Here is a 26,096-nt window from a genome sequence, read left to right as displayed (position 1 = left end):
GCAGATTTGGGGCTCCTGTTCTGTCTACAATCACAGGATTATCTGCAGTTTACTCAGCATAGTTATCAGTAGACTTTCTGCTGACTTCTGCTGCCTTTCCCAGCATGGAGCAATGGAAAAGCTGTGACAGTAGCAAAGCTGTGCCCTGCAGGCCACTGTGTCTATACCCTCCTGTGTCTGATTGTCAAAGGCATGTAAGCATTGGCAGAACCAAATCTCAATGTGCTTCTAATGAGATTTAGCTCAGTAATATGGATGTTTGAAGTTTTTACTCGTGTAGATAATATATATATAGTATAATATAAAATATTCTGTTCACTTTTTTGTGATTTTCAATTTAATGTTTTAATAATTCCTGTGGGTTCTTCTTTCAGAATTAGACAGCTTATTGAAGAAACCTTCTTATAAAAATATTCCAATACAGTGCATATAAAATATACTTCTAGAACAAGGCCCAAATACTAGAACTTTCTGTGTTAATCTCTGTAAGAAATGTTAAAATATCTCAGTATTATTGTATTAAATACTACATAATTGAATGAATAATTCTATAGGAATGTATTCCAGAACACTGGGAAGTTGTATCACCTAAATATTTGTTCTTGTAGGTAGTAGCATTCTGTCAAAAGGAGAGGAAGAAACTCCTTTGAGATGAGCAGGAAAGATTCTGGCTCTACGACATGTAGTTTTTAAGTTTTCACATGTATTTTAACACTCTTCCCACATAACTGCAGATTTCTTTACCTTAAATTTCTCTGTTCACTTTGCACAGAGTTTTCAAAAAAGAATGAGGAGTTATCTAAAATAGTTCAAACTTGGCCTACTGCCTGTTTAGAAATAATGGGGGAAATAAAATTCCAATAATTTAAGACTTACTCCTTCAGAAATACATGTACTGGCCTACATTAATCCTTGGTGCAACTGGAAGGATAGATGAGTTAGTTCCCTTCTGTAATCTTTAAATCATCATGACTTTGCAGCCAACAGCATTTTGTTACTTCCTCACATTATTTTATTCTTGTCAATGCTTTGGGTATCCCAGTGCACTGACTGACTTGCAAGGAAGATTTTAGTTGCTATCTAGGCGAGGCTACTTGTGCACTCCTTGTCATCTACAGCCTGATTCACAGAATACCAACCCTGAAGAGTCCTATTAAGTGAACAGAAACAGTTTCTGCTGCAGATTGCAGCGCAAAAATACAAGCAGACTGACCTGTTCAGCTACACATTATGGTTCCCATGAAAGAGAAGTTCTGTAAAACAGAACCTTGGAAGATATTAATTTATTATACACTTCTCAGACTTTCAGCCCCATGAAACATCTTGACATGACTGCAAGTAACCAGGACTTAAGCACTGCAAGTTCTCTGCCTTGAAGTGGCAAAGCAGAGGTCATTGGATACACAACTGCAAGCTACTGGTTCAAGCATAGTTCTGGTTATTACCAGCTAAAGTTAAAGAGCTGCTATTTATAAAAGGACAAAATGTAAGGTAGGACAAACTGTAGGACATGGGGCATAACTCAGAATTTATCTGATTGTGTTCAGGGCATGCTTTTGCTGACTTTTTAAATCTCTCTTTGTTAGTAAAGCTGCATTTACTTTAGCATTAGCACACAGTGCTATCAACCAGTGTTGATATAAGAACAGAATCCAGACTCACATTAAAAATTAGAGTAGATCTCCATTACAGAACCTAAACAGAATTTCAGGTTAGATTTCATTAGAGAGTTGCTACTGTGTTAAAAATCAGCAATATAACTTACATATTTTTTAATACTTTGAAAAGAGATGACAAGTATTAAAGTAAAAAAAGACTAACCTATATTCATACATTAAAAAAAACTCCTTGAATATCAGAGTATCAGATGCAGTGAAAAGCTCCTGTGGAAAGGATTTCCAGTTGCAAGCATAATTTTCACTTGGAAAAATAAACTATTTTGGTGTCCAAGGCTGGCTGAATTGAATTCATGCTTCTTACATTTGTCAACATACATGATGGTGATGGAAAACAGCAGCATGAAACTTCTATACAAAGCAGTTTAGACAAACTAGGGGAAAGATCTTTCAAATACAGTAGGTGGCCTGTAATAGACACTGGCATTTTTCATAGGTCATTGCAAAGGATGCCACCTTCAACTACAGTATTTTCTGAGACAGTTATTAAATCCCTCTGAACATTCTGCCTAGGGTAAATATTTTTGAAATGGATGAGAATGAGATAGGTCAGACAGCCTGCCAGGAGGAGAATATAGTTTGCTCACAAATTCAATAGGATGAAATATTTTAATAAAGACTCAGGACATGGCTGGAAGTTTTTAGGGGCAGCTAACCCAAGGTAACTAATATGCATTTTTGTAATCTACATAAAGATATTTGGAATGGCAGTACAGAAGATTTTGCATTGTATAGTGTACAAAAGGATCTCAAGTACTGAAAAAACCAAATTAATTTATTATAAAATAGGAACATTAGGATTTGGATTAAGACCTAGGTGTGCTTGTTATTATTGTTAAAGTATGGAAGACAATTCTTTTGATTCATTTATTTTTCTGTTGGTAAGTGACCACCTCCTGAATTCAAAACTAAAAAAAAAAAAAAAAAGCCTCTTCTGCCTTTAACATCTTTGCACAAAATGCACAAAAATAGCACAGTGAATCCAAAGATAGCCCCACCCTGAAGGACAGAAAAACTCATGTGCATCTGGGCTGCTCTGGGCCTCATGCTACAGACTTGTTAGCTATGAAATTTGCTGCTGCTGTCTGCTATTTTGCCTCTAGCTGCTTGTGTAAAATAGGATTAGAAATCTGTCAACTAATGAAGACAGTCCAGCAGAATAAAAGACTAGCAAGGAACATAAGTAAAGTGGATTTAAAAAAAGCTGTCAAGGCAGGCTGTGTGCAAATTGTATAGCTCAGTTTAAGCAGGGACTGCTCTTCTGCCATCTCTTGAATTCCTATGCCTCTCAGACACAAACAGAAAGGGAAATTATCCTTCATTTAATGTACGAAAGATCTATGGACATTTTCAGTAAGCAATCTTTAAAAGTATAAGAGTATACATATACATGTAATAAGTAATCACAAAGTGTGATTTTTTTTCCTTTTATGCTCTGTATCAAAAAGTTAGAGAAATTGAATTGTCTACATTTTTCTTTGCTTTTCAGTCTTCTTTTGATTTCTACCTCAGTTCGCTTGAGATGGAGATCTACTGCTTTTCAGTCCTGCTCTGTGATCTTTGCTTGTGAATCTCACTTATTTCAGATAGTAGTTCCGAAATTCTGGTGTAACTGGTTACAAATCAGATCACCATCAAAAAGGAAAACACAAATTAATCCAATCCACACATTCAAGCACATCTCATAGTTCTTTCTGATTTTTTGGGTTTTTTTAATCCTGAAATCACACCTACAAAAAAGCTCTAGTGATATTATTCTTTAGCGAAAGCAATGAAATCTTTCTAATATTTGTACTTGAAAATTCTGAAGGCAATGAAGAAAGCATCAATGCAAATAGACTATCCTAAATGCTGAGGTGAAGTTGATCCTAGACATGTGGTGAAGTTGATCCTAAACATGTGGGAGTAAAAAATGAAATTTTGAACAGACCCCAGCTAAGCTCTTGAACCTCAAGCATCAGGAAGCAGAGTATGGGCCCACAGCTCTCTCACTATTCAGTGAATACTTACCTAACCTGTAAAAGTCCTGAACCTCTATCTAGTTCCAAATTTTCCCTAATTCATGAAGGCATTCTTGCCTTGTGCCTTGTTGCCTAGAATTTTATCATCCATCCTTGCTGATGCACCAACAGTTGACACAATACTCAAGCACCAATATTATGTTAGAAAACTGAAGGACCATGCATATTTCAAATTTGTTGGAATGCCTTGAATGACTTGATGTCAAATCTAGGGATAATCAGTGAGGTTTTGAATTTAGTCACTCTGTCATCATCAACATAATCATGAGCAATACAGAGGCAGCTTTATTAAAGGAATCATGCACAGTATTTTTAATACATCTGTATCTGATGTACATCTGTTTTCTGATTAAAAGCCCTGAGCAGAATTATAAAAATTATCATGATTCCCTATTTCTAATATATGATATAATAAGATATATATAATATTTTAAAATGTGATACCAAAAAATTGCATCTGATGTCCCTTCTTCAGTGATCTCTCCCTGCTGACCTACAAAGCATTCTGATAAAAATGATGGAATATGAAAAGACTACACTAAGAAAGTCTGGCTAGAACCATAAGGACATTTTTGAATTAGTCATGTCAGCACAGGAGAAGACAAAAACAACCAATTGCCAAGTGGGCCTTGCAACTCTGGAAAAAAAGAGTTGGTGTAGAGAATATTAAAGAAGTCAGCCATCTTACTGGGTTAAGTTTAGCATCATGGGCCCAGCTGAATTTTGATCTGCTGTAATAGCTATTTTACTGTCACTGTATCAGCTTTTGTCAAGTATAACTGAGGATGAATAAAGGAACTTTTTGAGAGGATATGGGCATTTATCCTGGATCAGGGTGCATTTCCTTCCACATTGCTATGCTCACTAATCAGTGCCAGGAGCGCTTGCTCAGACCTTTCATCAATAACAGCTGAGAGTCAGGGGACAGAAAAGGACTGCAGTCAACTGTGAAAACCAATTACAGTGTGCCAAAACAAGTGCAATGCTTAGCCCAGAGGATTTTGGAGTTAAATACAGAAGAAGAAGAAGCTGTTGATCAGAATGTTTTATAGGACATAGACTGGGAAAGATCACTGGAAAAAGACAACTTATTCAGTTTTTCTGGAAAGATATGTATGACCTGTAAACACTGTATTAAAATTTCAGTTAGGAATAAGGGGCTTGGATCTCTTTACAGAAGCTGTGCAACAGTGAATCATTTAATTGAATGTATCAACATGCAGAAAAGCTGGAAACCAGCATTACAGTGAATGCCAAATCTATCAGAATTAAGAGAGAAAAGGAGCCTGTCACTTGGAAGCGCCTTCTGCTGAAATGCAAAAAAAAAAATATTGAACGTTACTGTATTGGTTTGTGCTATCAAAAACAATTTAGAAGGTGTAAAGCAACTTCACTTTAGCATAAATAAACAATTGTCATCGTAGCAAAAGCAAGCTAGTGGATTATGGTTGAATTTATGTGAGTTCTGTTTCAGAATCCTTGCTTCCAAGAACTTTTGAGGAACACAGTTGTCCTCCAGAACATGTTAGAGGTCTCTAGATGGTCTAGCTAAAAATCAAAGCAAATAAAGGACATTGCAAAGGAAAAGTCATACAGGAATTACTCGTGTAGGAGCCATGCCTTTAAATTCTGGCCATCTAATAAGATAATTCTTTTGAGTATTTCTTATGGCTCTTTGTTTGCATATCTTACAGACTCGTAGAATGGTTTGGGTTGGACCTGAAAGACCATCCAGTTCCAACTCCCAAGCTGTGGGCAGGGACACCTTTCACTAAACCAGGTTGCTCAGAGCTCTATCCAATCTGGCCTTGAATGCTTCCAGGGATGGCAATCTAATGAGAACACATAATTAGCCAATGTCCCAAAATGCATCCACGTGTTCTTTCAATTTTGGGCTTTACACAGCTCTAGAATAAGAAAGGTTTTGTCAATTAATGTTTGTTTAGGAGACCTGACATCATGGTTTTAATTCCATTGGTTTGGAAAATCCTAAGTCAATAACAATTCACTAATTTTTTTTTTTTTTTTTAAATAGAACTCCCCTATCTTGTATTTTTTTCCACTTCTAAAGGTGTTGATAGACACAGCAATGTGAGTCCTTATTATAACAGTTAGTTTAAGCACAGGTAATTAATATGTTGATCTTTCACAACCTATTGCAATGAGAGCTAGGTACACATCTTGGGTCAAATAGGAATATCATTAAAAAGGAGCATAGTACACACAGATTTACAGCATTGCCTGAATTTTCTACTATCTGAGAGGAGTAATAATAGTGAGTTATCCTATACACTAGGGGAAAAGCTTGCACAGGAGCAATAATACAGGATTCTCTTAATCATGCCAGAAAAAAATATTCTAGTCCCTAGTTCCTGTTCCTAGAAATTGCCTCTCTTACCCATATACTTACAAATGTACAGCTGAAATATTTCCTTCAAGACAACTGGTAGCTGGCATACCAAAAAGACATCTTTATGTAAGGGTTTCTGCAAAAGCCCTTTGCCCCTACAGACTAACAGTCTTTCCCTGGAAGCAATCTCACTACAGATGTTTTAAGAGCTGAGTTAGATCTCTCTCTCATCTCTTGTATAGCCCTGATACTATCACCTCAAAGCTTTTCCTCAGGTATGTCCAACGTGAATTAACTCTGATATATCCATGAAAAATAAAAGATCAATTCATTAGTTCTACAGTTTATGAACTTATGGAAATATAGCTTTTTGATTATTCTGCATTCTTTGGAGGTAATAACTTTCTAAATGCCCTGGTAAATGTGGCTCGCTATGCCAAATACCATAACTTTCTGTAGCGATGTGGGGTTCAATACATGTGAACCCCATTATAAAAGCCTTTTTATAGAAACACGGATTTTTTTGTATCCAAACTGTAATCATTAATGAAAGACTGACTAAAACTGTGTTAAACACCCACAGAATGTTTGAAGTGGCTTAATGTGATTTTCTACAAAACACTGTTCTTTTAAAAATGCCAGTTTTTAAACGTCTGCATTTAATGGTTACTACAATTACAGAAGGGAAAAAGACAGAGAGAGAGACTCTTGCATCCTCACTGATGTGGAAAAAAGCACAAAAAGGACTTGATAAGCCACAAATAAAAGGCCTATTGAGGAAATCAGAAGTGTCTCTGTACATATCCAGTGTAGTGCTCATCTCCTGCTGCATTTGTGAGATACCAAGCAGCCTGATTTGACCTGCTCTGAAAAAGGCACAATTTTTAGAAGTAATCTTCACTTCTTCTAATCCTAGCCTACTTATGCTGCCTAGAGTATCTATAGATGCTCTAGCTAATCATGAGATGCCTACTCCATTATCGTAATCATATCCAACAGGTAAAGGTCCATATGTCCATGCCTTCAGATGTCAGATGTGTGTGTATATATATATATATATATATATATACACACAAACATACACTCTGTGTTTTAAGATGGATGCCAGGTCTAACTGTTGCCCTTAAAAACAATGCAGTAATTGCTTTTTGAGTTTGTGTTTGTTTGTTTGTTTTATTTGGTTTGGTTGGGTTTTTTTACAATTTTAGCCAGAAGAGAGCATCTGACATCCTTTTCAGGTAAATCCCTTCTGAAAGATTTTCCTTGTATCACTGAACAGTTTGTTAGAAAGCCAGTTGCCATTTTCCACTTATTTTATACTGAAATTAATTGCTTATGCCTTTAACATCCCTATCAGAATCCTGAATTACAGACAATTAATCAAGTCTGACTTTAAAAGCATGACTTGAAAATCTTTCTATTCCAAGTCAAAATACAGGTAACTAAAGGATGCAAATTAAATCAGTACTTAATAAAAATTGGTATTACTGTATATACTATTCATGTAACTGTTTACTTACCCTGTGTGACACAACCATTTCTGCCAAAAATGTAGTATTTATGTGACATATTTTAAAAAAAGAAACTTTTGCTGGCAGCCCATTAATGCATTTTTAGCTAGCAAAAATGCAAGAAAAATCTGTAGTTTTGTGAAGCTAGCTCATCAGCAGCAGATGGATGACATCTGAAGCACCAGCCAAATGTAAAGGAATTATAGCAGCAGTAGAGAGGGCTGGATTTTGCCCACTAAGATTACAGACTACTTGCAGTTTATATACTGACACAAATAGCAGTGCAGTGTTGCCATAGAAACTTGTAGACCAGTAAAATATTCCTCCAGCTCTTCACCAATGAAGGGACAGGAATACAGAGCTTGGTATGGTAATGAGAGCAACCAGGGGATGATGAATGTGAACTGATTGAGGGTGAGGATTAAGTCAGACCTTAACAAGCCCTTAGCAGTGAAGAATGGCTGTGACTTCTCTGGTTAATTCTAGGCGCATTTAATTCTCTAAGATCTCCCACATTTGTTGACAGGAAAATGTTTCACTGAAACATTGGGTTTTTTTCCTTTTCCTAGGGATTACACTGTCAGACATCTTTTGGATGCTTTCTTAGTCATTTTGTACTGGTTTTACATTTTTAGGACTTTGGGGGAGGGAAGCAGGATTCAAAATACTATAGACTGTAGCTTCAGATCTCACAAAACTGAATTTTATTAATCAAATTAAGTAAAATTAGCTAATTAAAATTAATTTTAATGTCTGCACCATTTAATATTTCCTCATAAAAACTGCAAATGAGCTATTGTAATTCTCAGTGCGTATCTAGGAATCTCTAATTTAATTCATTTTATAATTGCCTATTCAGGCGTTTTACTCTGTTCGAGGTCACAGAGTAAAATTTTGTAGAATGTTTATAGAATCACAGAATGTCCTTAGGTTGGAAGGGACCTTAAAAATCATCCAGTTCCTATCCCTTTCCCTTGGGCAGGGGCATCTTCCACCAGAAAAGGTTTTTTAGGGCACCATCCAACGTGGCCTTCCAGCGATGGGGAAGTTATTGCTGATTGCTTTGAAAAATGAAACATCTCTGTCATTAAAATTTGCTGAACTTTTGGTAAAAAAAAAAGTCTGTGTCTTTTCCACCAACATTTTTTATAGTATTCTGCAGACTCAAAGATTAGTTGATATGCCATCTAACTCATCCCTCAAAAACAAGTCCATCTGTTGAAACATGCTAATTTTGTCACCCTAAAGGGTTTATGTTGGGTTTTCGCTATTCAAAATGCTATCATCACTATGCACAAGTTGGGGTGTTTTATATGCATAGTAAAGTGTAGTTACTACCTCTCCCATAATGTCTGAAAAGCAAAGAAAATACACTGTATAATCCATACTACCCCGATTATGCTGTTTCCAAACATTTGCAGCAAATTGAAAAGCATATGCTGCTTTTTAGGATGCAGGATGGACAGACTGATTAAAAAGATTAAAGATTAAAAAAATTAAAAAGATTAAAAAATGAAACCACTGAAATAACCTAGCAAGTTAATGAGAAGGAATTCAACAGTTTGGACTTCTAGGCCAATCGTTAGGACTGGTTAAATGCTGCATTAATCACACACCATGTCCAAAAGAGCTATCAAATGTAGAAATAAAGAAAATTGAGCACTTAATATCCCCATAATCAATGCTTGTGAAAACATTGTTTTGATTATACTGTTTATGTTACCTTGCTGTAGCTTGATTGTCCACATTAGTCTTTGATTTTTGAGGAATCACATGTTCTGATGAAAGGGCAGCCCTGCAAGAGGAGTGGTGAAAACATAGTTAAGGCACAAGAAGATATTTGAAAACATATTGTATAATTTCAATGGTTTATCATTGTAAATATATTTCTTTCAGGTGTAACTACAATGAGTTTGCATTGGCTTTGAATTTCTTTTTCTGTTTTTTCTTTTAAAAAATATAATATGTGTATAAAGAATTATGCTGATATAAAAAAAGAAATGTAATACTTTAGTTCACTAGGTTATTACATCCATTAAACCTTTTGAAAAACTAATATCCCTAGACTAGTTATTTTGCTAGTATGGATATAGGATTAAAGTGGAATTTCTTTACTGTTCAAAAATTATTTTAGTAGTAAAAAAAACTTGATATCCTTTTCTCCTACCTAATATATCTTTTTTAGTAAAAACAAAACTTTTATTTAACTAGCAGAGTTTTGATTTTTTAAAAGCTAAATAAACATTTACACTTTCCTATTTTTCTTTATTTATGCGACCAATCAAATTGGTCACTACAGGGATACTAAAATTATGTGAAATTATAATAAAAGGAGAAGGTGGCAGAGTTAATGAGGGTTGCCTGCTTCTTTAGAGAATTCTTCTATTAATATGGTAACTAAAGCATAACAAGTTGCATAGCTGTCTTAATTATATTTTATGGAAATTGCAAGCTGGTTAAGTAATCTTTTCTTAATTTATAACATGTGAAATGTACATTTAATTAATGATGTTCATTTATTTTCTAAAACTAGAGCAACCTTTGCAGACACTCAAGTATAGTTTGCATCAATTCATCTTAATGCCTTTGTCCTGGTTTGGGGTCTCTGATAACACACTCTGTGCCTCTTCTCTCCCCCTTCGCTCTTGAAACCAGTCTTAAAGTTGCAGAACTTAATATCCAGCATAAACAGAACAGAGAACTGGGGATACAAGCATCATAAAGTCATCCCAGGACAGCCTTCTATTATAAGCCTTTGCATGTGCAGAGCTGCTTCATTTAACTTTCTTTTTTTTCATATTGCTTACAAGCTCTTTAGCAGTTTTCTTTTTCTTCGCATAGCTCACACTCTCTTTCACTGACTTTAGACCAGAAGTTGCATATAAGAGTATTTGCACTGGCAACATATATGACTGTGGAACTAAAACTGCAAAGCAGTTTTAATGTTTTATGCAGTTTAATGATTTTTCAATTTGAGTAAATATCCAATGAAATATTCTAAGCTACATGCAAATAATTGCATTTCTTCAGGGAAGGAAATCTTCTTCATTCACTTCCACAACATCAACTAGAGAGGAACCCTCCCAGGTAAATTATACAGTGTTTGTATTATGAATAAATGTAAAATAATAGTCAAGGTTTAGGCAAAAGAGTGTGTTACATTTCTAAATCTACTACGAAGTAAAGTAAGACGTACGTTGTTGGAACCTCTGAATTTTCTGAAGTGGTTCTAGAGAAAGAAAAGAGTAAACATTTCAGAAACCAAGTAGCAACATGCTAGTATGGAAGCACTTTGCAAGATTTAGATCAATCCACAGCTATTACTTTTACTTTCCCTTACTTCCAAGATAATTTTTTTTAACGTAGAATATATGTTTAACTCAAGTAGCATAATACTAAATTCAAACCATCATCTTTACATCACTAAGACAATCATTCTTCAATTAACATTTGCCAGTTAATCACTTGGATTAATAGTGTTTTGATTTCAGCACACAATCCACAACCGTAAAACTCAAATACAGTGAGCTGCTTATAGTCTTAGTTTTAACTGCAATTTCTTTCAAGTGTTCTGTAAAGTGTGTTTAATCAGCTGGAACTGAGGCAAAGAACTCTGGAAGTTTATATATAGGGTTTAACTTTAAAAGGCTAGAATTAGATGTCAGAATTTCAAAAGTATATAAATAACCCTGACCAAGAAAACCAACATATCTGTGATTGCTGGACTCCCTTCCTGAGGATGGCAGAGCAGCCATTCTCAAATGTGAAGAAAAAACATAGCTGACATAGCTCTTTGCTCAGTCTTTAAGACTGATAGTGACCTTTAGAAACTGTGCTTATTAGCATCTATGCATGGCACTTTATTTCCTGAATCTCACAGGCAAGTAAAAGGTTTTCCTTTGATAACTATTTTTAGTTATTGTAATAGTCACAATTTGAAATAGCTTTCACATCTTCAAAGCACTTTTAAAAGCTAAACCAAGTAATCATTAAATGCCCATCACTTTTTTTTTAGCTGTTTGTGATGGCAACATTGTTAGAGGATCCAGGAAAGGTCATGAAAGCTTCAGAAAGAATATGCCTGTTTTCAGTCTTCTCTGAACTGCGAGACTGGAGGAGTAACTGGATAATTAGTGTTGAGAAGAATCAGAAGTTCCAGCTTGCTATTGGAAGCTGGATGGATTCCATATAGAGCATTATCCTATGCTTTCAAAATTACCATGATCTTAGCAAGATACTGAAATGAGGCCAGAGACATTCTTCTCAGTTGGCACATTGAGGACATCTAGTAAGGATTGACTTCAAAGAAAATGAACTTCAACATCTATGAGCCATCTTTCTGCTGGATGGAGAATGTCTTTGAATCTTGGCCAAACAGATAGAGGGTAGTAAACACAGAATAAGATTAAAATAATTGCTAAACTTGGTTTTAAATCTTCCAGTGCCAGACATTCCATAAACTCCCTGGGCAATAGTCTACCAAGGCTTATATCTAACATCACGGAGTATCCATTAATTTCTGTTTCATTTAATTTTCCTCGTTGCTTCACATGAGAGTCCTGTTGGAAGTTTCCCAGATTAGAACTAGGGAAGCAGAAGGCCATGCTGCAGCAAAGTAGTAGACATAAGCAAAGAACACCACAAAGGTTTATTTATTAATATTTTAAAACCATCCATATTCTGCTTTTAGATAAAAGCACAAGAAACATTCTCTGTTCTCTTTCTATTCTGCCAGAAAACAACCACAACTTCCGAAATAAACACCAAACATTCATCTGCAAGTAACTTTAGTCTGATTTTTTCTTCTTGGGTATTTTGCTGACAGGGAACTTAGTAGATTTTGAAGTTTTATCACACTGATACCCAAAAGGGCCAAGGGTGAGCCCCTGACTGTAAACCCAAATGGCACTATCAGATCCCTGCCCTTATGGCCAGTTTCTCTACAGTACATTTGTCTTGAGGAGAAATAATTGGAATAGTCCAAAGTGAAACTGTGAAGAAAGAAATGAAAGCATAATTGAAAAATTTTGGGAGCGCTCACGTAACCTCAAGTTGCTGGCACTTAATATTCTCAGGACCCGGTCAATGCTGGGCATCAGGCTGCCAAGAGCCCAAACAAGTTCTTAGGCATGGGATGCTTTCTCTTTGCATGGCAGCTTCTGCATAAAACTCAGTCCATCAAAGAACTGCCCTGCTCTCTTGCTCCCAAAATTAGCTGTATCCAAGAGTTAGGAAATAACCAGAGATGATTGATACGCACCGTTTGCTTTCCACTGTTTCTGTTGGAGTCTTACTACTCGAAACTGGAGGGGGCATCCAAGATTGCCTGTAAATTTTAATAAATAAATTTTTCCAGTATTAGTTTAATGCTCTGAGCCTGAACAGCACACTCTGAATGTTAGAATTTATGTAAAAATATCTGGAACTTTTCTTAAATTATCAGTATTTTCAAAGACTGCATGTTGATACTTTTTAGACCATATTTACAGAAAATTGAATGGAATAGGAAATAATACAGTAATTTTATCTATTGTGAAAAATGTATTTTGTGACTCTAGCTGGTCTTTTCTGCAATCTGAGTGGTACAAATAACTGGAAAGGATAACCAGATAAAATGCACAAAACAGTGTCAAATATCAACACAAGAAACACAATCAGGCTATTAGAGGTCACATAAGCAGCACAAGCTTATGAAAGGAACTTTCAGTTCCTTTTTTGTTTGGTTTTTACCCTCAAAACTATCAATCCAGCAATTGTTTCTGAGATAAAAACAATTACACCACAAGCAGTACAATTCACTGATGGCCTTCCTTATCTTCCAAGAGCCTGAAGAGGACTACTGGACTGAAAACAACATAAACTTCCCCCAAACCAGTCTGTTAATATAAATGTGATGACATTTTCATTTCTAAAATCATTATTCTACTGATCACATTTTTATGCATTAAATATGAAATAGAAAATCACAAATGAACACAATTTGCTGCTGGAAAGGATGTAGAAAACTATGGCTATCACCAGCAGAACATTTTAAATTAAAAATGTATTTAGTTCTACACCCTGTTTTTATTCTTGTCTAAATAATGCTATATGAAATTGAGATTTTTAAAGGTAGCTGTGTATGATTCAGAAAACTGTGTGATTCATATGCACTGCAACAGCACAGGGTCAAGTTTGGCATCAGAGATTTCACAATCACATTGCTTTGTAGTGCTACAATGCTTTAAAACTGGACACTGAAAATGAGTACACCACCTGAGTTAGGGGCTGCAGCTAAGAGTTAGCACCCATAGTGCCATGTCCACCAGGCTCACAAAACTGGCTCTACAGAGACTAAATTTATAAATCCCAAGGAAAAAAACACAGAGGGTGTAAAAGTTTAATTCTTGAAGCTTGCTGAGGAGTTTGAGTTTGCTGGAGGAGGAAGTTGGTAATTTTTTAATGTAATTGTGATACATTACTGAGACTTATCACAGTGCTATATACCCTCTGGCAACCAAGTTTTGTTGGCAATGAATACCTCTTTTTCTTGATTGGAGAAGTGACTGGAGCGTTTGTGGATGCTGCATTAGGAGTCCAAGACTGTCTGTTAAGGAAATATACTTACTGAGTTAATCTTCAGGAAAAGTATAATTTTAAATTATAAGAAAAAATATAGGAAATCTTACTTCTGCTATCAGAATGATTCAAATGTGTATGGTAAATGCTTTAACTATGTTTATATATCTCAAAGAACATAAGATATGGAAGACCTTAAGGAGTTCTGATGTTTAGACAGCTGCATTTTTACTTGATATCCAAAGAAATTTCTGACTTTGTAAAATCTTGACTTCTCTACCTACACTTTAATTTCCAAACACTATAATAATATCTTTCATTTTTTTACTTTAAATTTTGTTTCTTGTTCAATTAGAATGCTTTATGTTATATTTGTAAAACTAACCTATATATAAAATCCAAGCCAGTGATTTCTCATAAAATTTATCAAAAATTTATTGTCTTATCTTCTGCAATTCTTAATTACAGTAATTGGCAATTCATAATAACAGTAATTGAAAAATAGCACTTTACAAAAAATTTTGGTCTCTGGCAGGAAAAAATATATGCAATTTAAGTCTTTCTTAAGTCCCACTTCAGAATTAATTATTGGTCTGTTAAAAACCCCTCACCAAAAAACCCCTATAAAATCCAATTTATATGATGCTTCATGTATTATCATCACCATGATTTACGACATAATGGTGCAAAATTATAATTTGAAAGAGTGACCTCAGTTGAACTTGAAATGCCACAGATACTGATTTGCTCTTCAGAGTAATATCTCAACTCTTCACAAGATGACTTTTAATTGCTGTGCACTCTAGCAACTATGTTCTGTGTAATTTATTACTGACAGAATTCTATTGACATTGATGAAGGCACAAAGCGACATTTGTCCCTTCGCATTTACAAGTATGGTGGCTGAGCTTTTCTGACTTCCTTAAATGAAAATTGCAATCAGGAAATTGGTGTAAGTTTTTTAGAAAATATTTTTTCAGTGTTGAGGAATTATATGACATATATACAGTGGCCACTTTTTAAATAATGAATCAACAATGTTAACTTGTTTTAAATTAAAACAGTTTTAATCAAAAGACAGGCCTTCTAACAAAAGGAAAGGTTTCCACTGGAAAAATCAGCTAGTTTATAAAAAAACTACATTTTATGTTTTGGTACTTAAGTTTTCCACTAGCAACGTAAAACAACATTTTACACTGAAAGCATTAAATAGAATTTTTTCATTATCATTCCTCAGAATTATGTATTGTATTTGGTAGATTTTATGCAGAGAAATCTAGAGCTCTAGAACATAACCAAATTTTTCAAAATACTCTTATTCTTTCTCTTTTTCTATATTTTAAATACTGTAATTATTAAATAATCATTATGCTGAGTAAATGTGTAATCTGAGCTGGTCTCCCTTTTAAACTGTGTGGAAAAACAGGCTTCTTTAAGGAAAATTTTTCTTATTTTAATGAATTTTTTTTTTTCTCCCCACCAACTATAAAATAAGTCTATGATAATTTAGATATAGATGTGTATGTTCCAGAGGTCAGGTGGTCAAATTTGTATGGCCATATGCCATACAAATAATTTCTCTGCATAATCTTGGTATGTAAATGAATTCTAAAGTAACTTTATTCTAAAGTTATATATGCATGATAAATGATACATGATAAATTATAATACATAATACTTAGATGATAACATTTCTGAAATTCATACCTGTTGTTTTGCTTATGGTTCAGAGCTGGAGACTTATTTATTTTATCAGTATCACTTCCGGCTGGGATTCTGTCAGAAACACAGGAATTATTTATAATACATGCTCTATTTTTTAAAATCCATTTTCAATAAAATTAAAAGATGGAGTATCATTTTGCCCTGTGTACTGATATCCCAGTATCACAAAAGGTAAAGAATAGAAGCTGAAATTATATAAATTTAGTGCATTATTATCTGAAAGCTCTAAGTATCTCACTGAAAAAGATAAATGCTGTATTAAACCTCTCTGTTGCTAACAATTTATTACAACTCCTTTGAATTAGGCCAAAATACCAGAAAGAAAGCAATGTTCAGTCAAGCAGTACACAGAGAACTATTGCATTTTTCTCTGCCTCACCATTTCTTGAGAGATGCAACAGTCTTTTTTTATTTACATATTTAATAGATCAATGTGATGTGAAAATAATCTAGTGCAAAATCCCTGACAAAAATTGGTATTGACCTACAGGAGAAACTTCTATTAAAGAAGTTGGATTCTTTGTGCTTGAACTGATTTCACTAAGCCATGAAATTTACATGAAGAAACAAACACATGGTTTTTAAGCACTGTATGAATTCTACAGTTGTTGCCTAAAACCCTTAAAAATTTTCACAGAAAACACCATGGAGCTATCATAGCTGAAGCAGATTAGGTTCTTATTTTATTCCAGTTTACTTCCCATATATGGAATATTCTTTAGTAAGAACCTGGAGACTCTGAAAAGCTTAAATATAAAGTGATGTACATTGAAATTGAGGACAAATACTAAGTTGAGATTGTTATCTTAATATCTGATTAAATCAGCTGAAACACATCTTGAGTTGCAACTTATATATAAATTTTTTAAATTATTTACTCTCATCAATAAACTGAAGCTATAGAGGGAAAATAATTAATCTAAGAAGTATAATCTGATGTTACATATAAAATATTTTGTATCCTGCCTTCAAGCTGCACAGAGTACTGTTGTATTTAATGAAAAGTCTTCCAGGGAGTTCTGGGTCATAATCTGCACCAATGTGTGCTCGGTGTCTTTCACAAATCATAAATGCAATTTTGCATAGAAGTATCTCCTGCCAGGGCAGCTTGAGACTGGGACAGCAGCTACAGTTGCTGGGAAGGTCACTAGAGGTCTCACCAACCCTGCTGACAGTGCTGCGGATGCAAACCCCAGCATTCCTTCTCATTCCCCACTCGCCAGTGAACCAGCATTTCTTTCACATTTCATCGTGTATTTTCAGAATTCCAGCACAATGCTTTACATAGTTTTGTTTTTTCTCATTTTAAAGCCTTAAAGGTTCCATCTGGCATCCTACTCCATTGCTGCTCAATATAGCAGAAGCTTTACAAAAAAAAAAAAAAAAAAAAAAAAAAAGTGAAAGAAAGGTAAGCATTTTAACTTCTCCTGGTATAACATTCAAGCTGCTGATAAGGAATCAAAGAATATCCTCTGTTCACACCCACAACGCTGTCTCCAATAGACACCTCTGGATCAATTGTCTATTTACACACGTAATGTTTATCTGAACCAAGTTAAATTTCTGGCCTCCACAGTATCCTGGGGTGGTGACTCCTACAATTAACATATGTATAAAAGGAAAAATAAATGTTCTTTTCTTTTCTTTTCTTTTCTTTTCTTTTCTTTTCTTTTCTTTTCTTTTCTTTTCTTTTCTTTTCTTTTCTTTTCTTTTCTTTTCTTTTCTTTTCTTTTCTTTTCTTTTCTTTTCTTTTCTTTTCTTTTCTTTTCTTTCTCTTTTCTTCTATTTTATTTTATTTTATTTTATTTTATTTTATTTTATTTTATTTTATTTTATTTTATTTTATTTTATTTTATTTTATTTTTTCATTACCCAAACATTTATAGAGTATCTCCTCATTCTTACAGTGAAACAAACAGAAAATATTCTTGCATTACTCAGTTTCCCTATATTATTCTTTTCCAAGCTCAGGAGTTTTTGTCTTTTTCAATAGTTTTCATATGAGAGCTATTCCATCCTTTCTTACCTTCCTCTTTAATTTTTCTGGTTCTATTGTAGTTTCTTCACATCAATTAAGTGACACATGCAGTGTTCAAGATGTAGAAAGCAAGTTTCTACCACACACTGCAATGGTTTCTGGTTTGCTCTCTGATTCTTTCCTAGTAATTTCTCTCCTTAAAATGTATTAGATTAAGCAAACATAAAATTATGTAATTTGCTTCTATTTCACCTATCCAGATCTAATTGCTCCAGTTACAGTTAGGATTTAGTGTTTCTGGAAGCTATTCTGGACTTAGGATCATTTAGTACATGGAAAAATAACGTTGTTTTCGTCCCTTTTTAAGGTTGCTCCCATCTTTTGTCAAACAGTTCATTAGTTCCTAATAATACTTCTGCTTTCTCTGGGAAGGATTTTCTCCACTTGGTACAATTCTTATTTACACCTAAAATCCTTTTTTGGTACAGTTTGTCGTCAGTTGCATATTAAGAACCCTTTATGTTAGATATTTGTGTGTATGAAAAGACAGTCAGCTTACAACCTGAAATAGTTCCGATACTTTAATATCTGAACACAAACCAAAAAGATATAGATTAAAAAAGAACAGCGCTCCTCAGTGACCCTGTAGAAACTGGATTTGTCCTATGACTTCTAAATTAGCAATCAGGGTTTGAGACATGAAAATCAAGTTTTAAAAATTGTTTTGAAGTGAGTGGCCATCTGGATAAATGCAACATAGGTGGTATATGCTACTTGAATTTCCAAAAAAGTTTCACAGAAGTCTGTTTTAAGTGTTCTCAAGTAAACTGATCTCCCATGGGTAATAGAGAAAAAACTGCTTAAAATGTGAGAAACAAAGGTTTGAAATAAATGGCAAGTTTCCAGAGTGGGAAGGAGAGATCTGTACAAAACCTGTATTCTTCCATACGTTCATGAATTATCTGGAAAAAAGGGGAGTGGGATGCTCTTGCTTGCCAATGTCATTACTTCATGGTAGTCAAAACAAATGGCAACTGGCAAAGCTTTTCAGAAGTCATCTGCTAACATGTCAGGTTTCTAAAATGGCAGATGACATTCACTTTTCTTGGATGCAAAGTAATGCCTGCCAAGAGAAACAATTGGTCTCTGAACCAGCAATTATCACTCAAAAAAGAAATCTTGGAATTATACAGATAATGTTGTGAAAATTAAAGCTCAGTTCTTAGCAGCATTCAAAAGAGCAAACTCAATGTTATGAAGTACAAGGGGAGGAATTGCAACGAAATAGAAATCATTGTTATTACTACTTTGTGTATATACAAGGTGTGCACCCATCTTAACATGGAGACTTCGATTCTCAGATCAAAAAAACTAATATTGAAATAGAAAATATACAAAGAGCAACAGGTAAATTGAAGTTATAGAATAGCTTCCCCATGATGAGCGAACCAATACAGCAGGATTCACTGGGCTATAGAAGAATAGGCAGGGTGATGATACTACACAGGCCTCTAGCCTATTCTTTTTCAAACTCCTGTGAAGAAGGTAAATTTTATGTAACTATTTTGCATTGTTTCATACAAAAGAAGTAAGGATCATGAAATAAAATAACACAGGGCTAAAACTCCATTAAATAAAGTGCACTTTTCCCACAATGTGCATTTAAGTGCTGGTTCTCCATAGCCTCAGCATGTTCTGGATACCAGGTATTAATGGTGGCTGGATTTTGAAGAGGCAACAGGGAAAGAATCTGCAAACACGAGCACGGTCATGTCTTAACCCAGCAGAGGTCAAGGCTGAACAGAACATTCAAATTAAGCACCTGTATGACAAGCGTGACTGATACAGATACTGATCTTAGTATTTGCAAAGAATTATGGGTTTAGTCATGTTGTGCTTAGCTATTGGAGATACAACTTTGGTTGAGAGTTTGAAAAGGAGGAAACTGGGGAGGAGTGATTATCAGCTGTGGAAAGATACATTTATGAGGACAAGAATACACAGAAACAGGTACCAAAATAAAGACAAGATACCAAAGAACCTTTTCTCAAATCACATTTGCATTTGTCTCATTGAAAATTTGTGCAAAAATAATTCAAAGTCTTGTACTTAAATGCTTAATAAATAAGAAAACTTTTAAAAAGCACTGACTTCATTCATGCTTTCATTTTTAAGATTTCTCACAGTTATGACAATCACAATATACAATACATCCAGAAAAAAAACCCTACCTGTCCAAGGTGGTATCAGATCTGTATCGTCCAAGTACAGCTTTCTGATCTTCCTTTTCATTTGTGCTACCACTATAATAAAAAATTTAGAAATGTCACTTTGGTCACTGATTTTATCAAACAACTCATCATTAATAAAAAAGTATCTATGTCTCAGATTAAGGTATCATGCAGGATTTCAGACTCTCCAAGTGTCAACAGATCTAACCCTGCATACACTACAGTGATCAATTATTGACACTGGAGTCACATTTACAGCGAAAATATATATAGATTAAAACTGAACAAAGCAAGTTCTTTGCTTTGCTCAGGATATAGTAAAAGGATACTCAGTTTTCTTTGGTAATATAATTAGAAAGTTTTTCAGATACTCTACCATACCTGTGTAGGCTGTCTTGGGATTTGTATTGGTTAAGCACAGCCCTTCCGTAGTTTTCATCAGCACTTCAAGCAAAAGAAAAACAATGAGTAATTAAAATAGATAACTTTTTCTTGGCAAAAGATTTCTGTCTTCAATCAGATTTCACAGCTGTCCACTATCACAGTAATTACACCAGCTGCAGAACTCTGCAGTCAAAAACTCCAGACATTTTGTAGTATGAATTATCTCTTCCGATAAGCTTTTCATGGGCCAGATAATGATAACATGGTCCCAAGGCATTGTTTCTGCTGTAATTTAAGTCCTACTTTACATTAGAGTAAATAAAAACTGATTCTGACTTAGGCTCCTTAAAAGAACTTGCCAAGATTTATAATATTCTTGCTTATAAAAAGATCATAGTCTTGCAACCTAGACATGTGAAATGTGGGATTTTACTTGTAGAACAGAACTTCATTAAATACTCAGCATTCAAAAGTCCCAATGAAAAACAGTCAGTGAATATTCAGCAAACTAATACTTCCAAAGGGCGATCAATACCTCATCAAGATAAATAAATAAGAGTTATTTGACTGAATTCCCCTAATTCTGGTTGATACCATCCATGCAAAAGTAGACACTCCATGCAAAGGTACATGGCATACTGAACTAAATATGGAAGAAATGTATTTCATATTTGTCTTACTTTTCCTCCTCAGGCCTCTTCTTTATCCAGCTGTTGTCTTGCAAAAGGGTCCGTCGTTTATTATTATCATGAGTAGCCTGTTGTCTGCTTTTGATTGCAACAGAGGGGCTCTTCTTATCTGGAAATGCAGAAAAACACGTCCTGAAAATGAACATGTGGAAGAACTTTGGAAACCTAAAGTACTATTACATAGGTTGAAATAGGTAAAAGTTTAATACAGATTGAATTTGCAGTTATCACACCTGCTTAATCCAGATTGCTCCTTGAAAAGTTTGTAGCTTCACCTTGAAGGGCCTGCAGAAGCCCAGTTTAGCAAACTAAATTCAGTTTCATCCCTAATATGAAACTGCTTCGCCTGTTTCTAATGTAAACACATTTCACAGATCTGATAAAGGAATTATGAAATCTGCATACCAGAGTAATCCCAGGAAAGTCAAACTAATGTATCCTTTTTCCTGGGGTGTTGTCTATGGGTTTTGTACTTGCAGATGTGTGACAGGATACAAATTTTAAATGAAGGCTAATCCTGAGGTGACCACGTGGCCCTCCAACTACACCCAGCTCAAAATATGTGGATTTTCATGTTTCTCAAAGAGTCAAACTCCTTCTGAAGCTTTTTCCTCAATGGCTGAATGACCAGAGTTTCTTTTCTGGTCAGTTTCTTAGTTTTACTGAACTTGAATTAAAGCAATACCTTTACAATAAATTAAAGTAAAATTGGTGTAGTTTCAAAGGTTACTGGGAGAGACAGATTGGCATGCTGAACAAACATGGGAGCCTTACTTACTTTCAAAAACAATCTAAAATATCTTTGTCCAACAAGGCTGATATTTAGTGTATTGGGAAGGTAACAGTATGATATTCACTGGATTTGGGAGGATATAGATTTTTCCCTGTATTAGAAAACTAATGTTTATCTCCTTCGTGTTTTTCATGACGATTTTTTCCATGCCCTTTTTGCAAGCAAAAATATGCAATGATTATTGTTCAGTATTCTCAGTCTACCTAAGTTTCATCATCTACTTAAGTATCATCAGCCTGTTTGAGCTATTAGGAACTATTGATGTGATATTTTAACATGGCCTATTAAAATGAAAAGATAGAAGTTCAGACTGAATAGAAATTCCATCTTTTTAATTGCTATATTTGCCCCAAATTTTTTCCAGAGAAGAGAAAGTGAAATATTAAATATGCAAAATCTTTGTTAAGACAACCAATTAATTTTTTAAAAAAATTGATGAAAAATACAGATGATCTTGTGTTTTCCTCTAAAGATCCTCATGGTTTTCTCCAGTAATTCCTCACTCTCTGAGCATTCACACAAAAGGATTTTCAAAATTCAGGAGATCTTACTATCTGGTGTTCAGTAATTAGACTGCAAACATTGTGTGTAAAAGAACATGCTCCAGAGAAAACACACACACTCAGTAATATGTCATTTGTCAGAGCTGTGCTTTGGCATTCTGCTCTGATTTATAAGAAAATGTACTTCTTGCATTTGGTACAAGAACTTCACCTGTAGTGATAACATTAAAAAATGACAAATAGCTATAATGAGTGGAAGACCAAATCATAATGAAGCATAAGACATTTGTCTTAAGTGACAATGGTCAAGACTGAATTTTTAAATAATTTTATTTTGTAAAAGTAGGTAAAATAGAGATAACATTCCATAAAAATAATAAAATTATATCTGCAAAGAGAGATAAAATTCAGTCTAAAAATATATATATGTCTGTAATTCAACCTGTGCCTGTTTTAATTCCCTATAGGTATGTCTATACTGCTAAGTGAAAGAAAAAGAATGAAAAGGTTTGGACCTATCACTGATGTTGTCTAGTTGTAAATACTCTCTGGTTCTGTGTTGGACATGCTCTCTCCAAGACTGAGGTGCTAGAGAATTTAGAAACCATGGCTATGATAGCACAGGTGTGTGCTTCTGTCTCTTGGCATTGATATCCAGGTTTGGCTTTCTTCTTTTTAAACAGCTTAGATCCAGCCATTTGACAAATGACCAGGGACAGGGAAAATGCTGTTTGTAAGAATGAGCTGACAATCATGGTATATTAACAAAAACTAATCTATCCTCACTGCATGAATTCTGCATTGGCCTGTTCACAGCCTATTCAGCTAGTTTTTCACTAAAAAATATTTACTAAAAACTGACTTTAAAGACTTCAAAAAAATGAAGGCAATCCCAGCCTTGCTGAATAACTCCAGTGGATCATCAAAAATCACTTGGATTTCTCAGAAATCATGGCTTTTTAAATGGCTAAGTGCAAAGCATGTTTCATGAAACCTTGTATAAAGCTGGGAGACAAGGAGTATATATATTGTTTTCTTGTCAAGAAACACTTGACAAGTGTTTAGCAGATTAGCAGGCAATCTGCTAATGCCTGAGGCACTGGGCTAGCAGAACAGTACTGTTTTCTGGCCTAATGAATTTTCTCCCAAGCTTCAGCTAAAAAATTAAACATCAATTTGATGCAACAGATTGGGTCACACAAGCACAGGCAGATGTAGCTCATCTCTGTCTCTACTTGACAATAAAAATTGATGTCCTCAATACAGTAGAGCCAAGCAGCTCCCTGCTGTAGCTACATGAATTTTGGTGCACTTAAGCCTGGCACATCCCACCTGAACCAGGTCCTCATGCAGCTCAAAACCTTTCAGTCTATAGCAATATTTCTGAGGTTCAGGGAAATAGAAAATTTCACCATGTTTCTAGTTTGCCTCTGGTTATTTCTCTGCATAGAAATCAAATTCCAGCCCTCCTCAAGTTTTATTCTGCCAGAGGAGTAAGCAATCCCATTGGACATTAAACAGCTTTTCTCTTCTCTTCCCCCATTCAACTTTCCCTCGATTTCTCCTCATTTTGCCTGTGCGAGTCACAGACCAGCGGATCTTCCCACTGCCCTTGCAGCCACCTTGCTCCTGCGGGTTTTCCACGACGCCCACACCACCTTGCCCCGCTCCACCACACCCCACTGCCCAGGGGGATGTTCTGGCCTGGATCCCTGCCAGCCACAGTCTGTGCACCAATAGCACCCACAGCACCAACAGTCTGGCATCTTTAGAGGGTCACAGAGGCCCTAATCACGCTCCCGGCCCGTGAGGGAGCTGGGCCGGGGCACGGAGCGGCCTGGGCAGGAGGGATCGCGCCTCAGCCTGCGGCGCCCCTGGGACAGGGAACAGAGGAGACAACATTACCGCTTTGATTGGGAGACTGCTTCCGTATGCTGAAAGCTGACATTTGTTCCGTGGATTGTTCCGTCCTTCTGCGGGAATCTAGAAGGAAATGTGACAAAAAAAGAAGGAAGTGAGCGTTGACAGCGAGATTAGGGATCAGCCCCAAAGACAGGTCAAGTTTGTTGTCCACTTCTATCATCTCCTTGCACAAGTTAAGTCTGACAGGCTGGAATGGCTTAAGGCCGGCTGCAGCTCTCCTCAGAGGGAACCTGGTGGCTTTTCCCTGCCTGGTGACAACGATGTGCTTTCCTGCTCTCCCCTCTGCCTGTCACACTGCCCCTTCCCTGCTGGGGGCTCCTTCCCTGAGAACTCCTGGTGTGCTGAGAGCCTTCAGCAGGCAAGACTGAGCACTGAAGAACAGGTTGAGGTGATGAGCCAAATGGGAAGATGGTATCAGTCCCTGGACAGCACCTGGAGCACAGGTAAGCTCATCCAGCCCTGCTGAGGGTCCCTCCATTTCAGTGGCCAGCAGCTAATGCAGAGGGCCAGGACAGAAAGCAGTTCTGCTGCTCTGCAACAGTCTTCCAGTCACTGACTTCTTCCCTCACTTCAAATCAGGTTAAAAGCCTCCAAATCTATACATATATATATATATATATATATATATAATTTGGGAGTTGAGCCACTCAAAAGATGTCATGTTTTGCTTTAAAACTGGCTTGTGAATACCAGCTTTCCTAGAGAAAGCATCAAGCAGAACATAATGACGTTTCGATGACAGAAAATTCTCCCTTAAGTTAAAAAACAGCCCCAAATGCTAACATTGACTCAAGTGTTTGGGCAGAACTGACCCTCTAGTGAATTGATTCTTTTTTGGAAGGCAGCATTTTCCAAGAAAAGAATGTTGTGCTGGAAAGCTCACAACCAGCTTCACTGTCATGCTGCTAAAATTTACAGAAGCACCAGAAAACTCTTTCTGTGGCAGAAGCGGTCCTTAAAAATCAGAAACATTCCAGTTCTCTGGATGACAGAGCTATGTTTTTTTTCTTACACATAAAATTTATTGCTCACACATGTAAAAGACAATGGAGACACCAAGGCCTGTGGCTCTTTCTTTACTGATGGAAGGTGAAGATTTTGGATTCTGGCAAAAGCTTAAGAATAATGCTTACACAGACAATAAAACATTGTGGATGCCACAATGGATTGCACCTAGAGCAGATTTTTCTTATCTATGCTTTTGCTGCCCAACAATTACTTAAAATAGCGCACGATTAAAAACAAAACAAAACAAAACAAAACAAAACAAAACAAAACCAAAAAACAAAACAAAAAAATCCCACAAAAAGAATCCCAACCCCACCTGAAGAAAAAAACAACAAAAAAATAGCCTCCCAAAAAATCCCAACATAAATAATCAAGCAAAATAAACAAAAATAAGCATTAAACAACTAGAGATCTTTTTAGAAAGTAAAGATATAAATACAAAACTAATACTGGAGTCCAAAGTCTGCATGTATCTTAACTAGTTGTGAAATTCCAAATATTTCTTAGAGTTTAAAATTCTGGCATTTTGAAAGGCTTCTGCCTGCATTCTTTTTTTTAACCTTAGTTGTTGGTATCAGGCAAACATTGGCACAGTGTGTGTAGAAAACATGTGACTGCAGATCTGGTTCCCAACAATAAAAACACGCTCAAGGCTATGGTGAGCCTTATTTATTTTGCAATAGGTTATAAAATGCCTTTTAAAAATATTTATATAAAGTTTTAATCATATGTGCACTGATTTTCCT

The 26,096-nt window shown here is 35.5% G+C and overlaps 1 protein-coding gene across 2 annotated transcripts in view; it reads right to left on the bottom strand.

Annotated features, from left to right (window-relative positions):
• The window catches only part of SCEL (sciellin), a 67,324-nt gene that overhangs the window by 14,833 nt on the left and 26,395 nt on the right, over window positions 1–26,096 (bottom strand). Inside the window, exons 3-11 of one of the 2 annotated variants that reach the window (XM_056488310.1) lie at window positions 24,325–24,402; window positions 21,115–21,232; window positions 20,432–20,494; window positions 20,051–20,122; window positions 15,824–15,892; window positions 14,079–14,144; window positions 12,819–12,884; window positions 10,755–10,787; window positions 9,282–9,353 (exon numbers count right to left, since the gene is read on the bottom strand). In XM_056488310.1, coding sequence (XP_056344285.1) covers window positions 9,282–9,353; window positions 10,755–10,787; window positions 12,819–12,884; window positions 14,079–14,144; window positions 15,824–15,892; window positions 20,051–20,122; window positions 20,432–20,494; window positions 21,115–21,232; window positions 24,325–24,367 — 602 coding nt within the window. In that variant the 5' untranslated portion in view covers window positions 24,368–24,402. The remainder of the gene's footprint in view (window positions 1–9,281; window positions 9,354–10,754; window positions 10,788–12,818; window positions 12,885–14,078; window positions 14,145–15,823; window positions 15,893–20,050; window positions 20,123–20,431; window positions 20,495–21,114; window positions 21,233–24,324; window positions 24,403–26,096) is intronic. The other variant, XM_056488319.1, reaches the window with a different exon arrangement.

The sequence above is a fragment of the Oenanthe melanoleuca genome, chromosome 1 (assembly GCF_029582105.1).
Source record: "Oenanthe melanoleuca isolate GR-GAL-2019-014 chromosome 1, OMel1.0, whole genome shotgun sequence".
In the NCBI taxonomy this organism is placed as follows: Eukaryota; Metazoa; Chordata; class Aves; order Passeriformes; family Muscicapidae; genus Oenanthe; species Oenanthe melanoleuca.
Note: the sequence above shows the minus strand (reverse complement) of the source record. Positions and strands in the feature narration are given on the sequence as shown.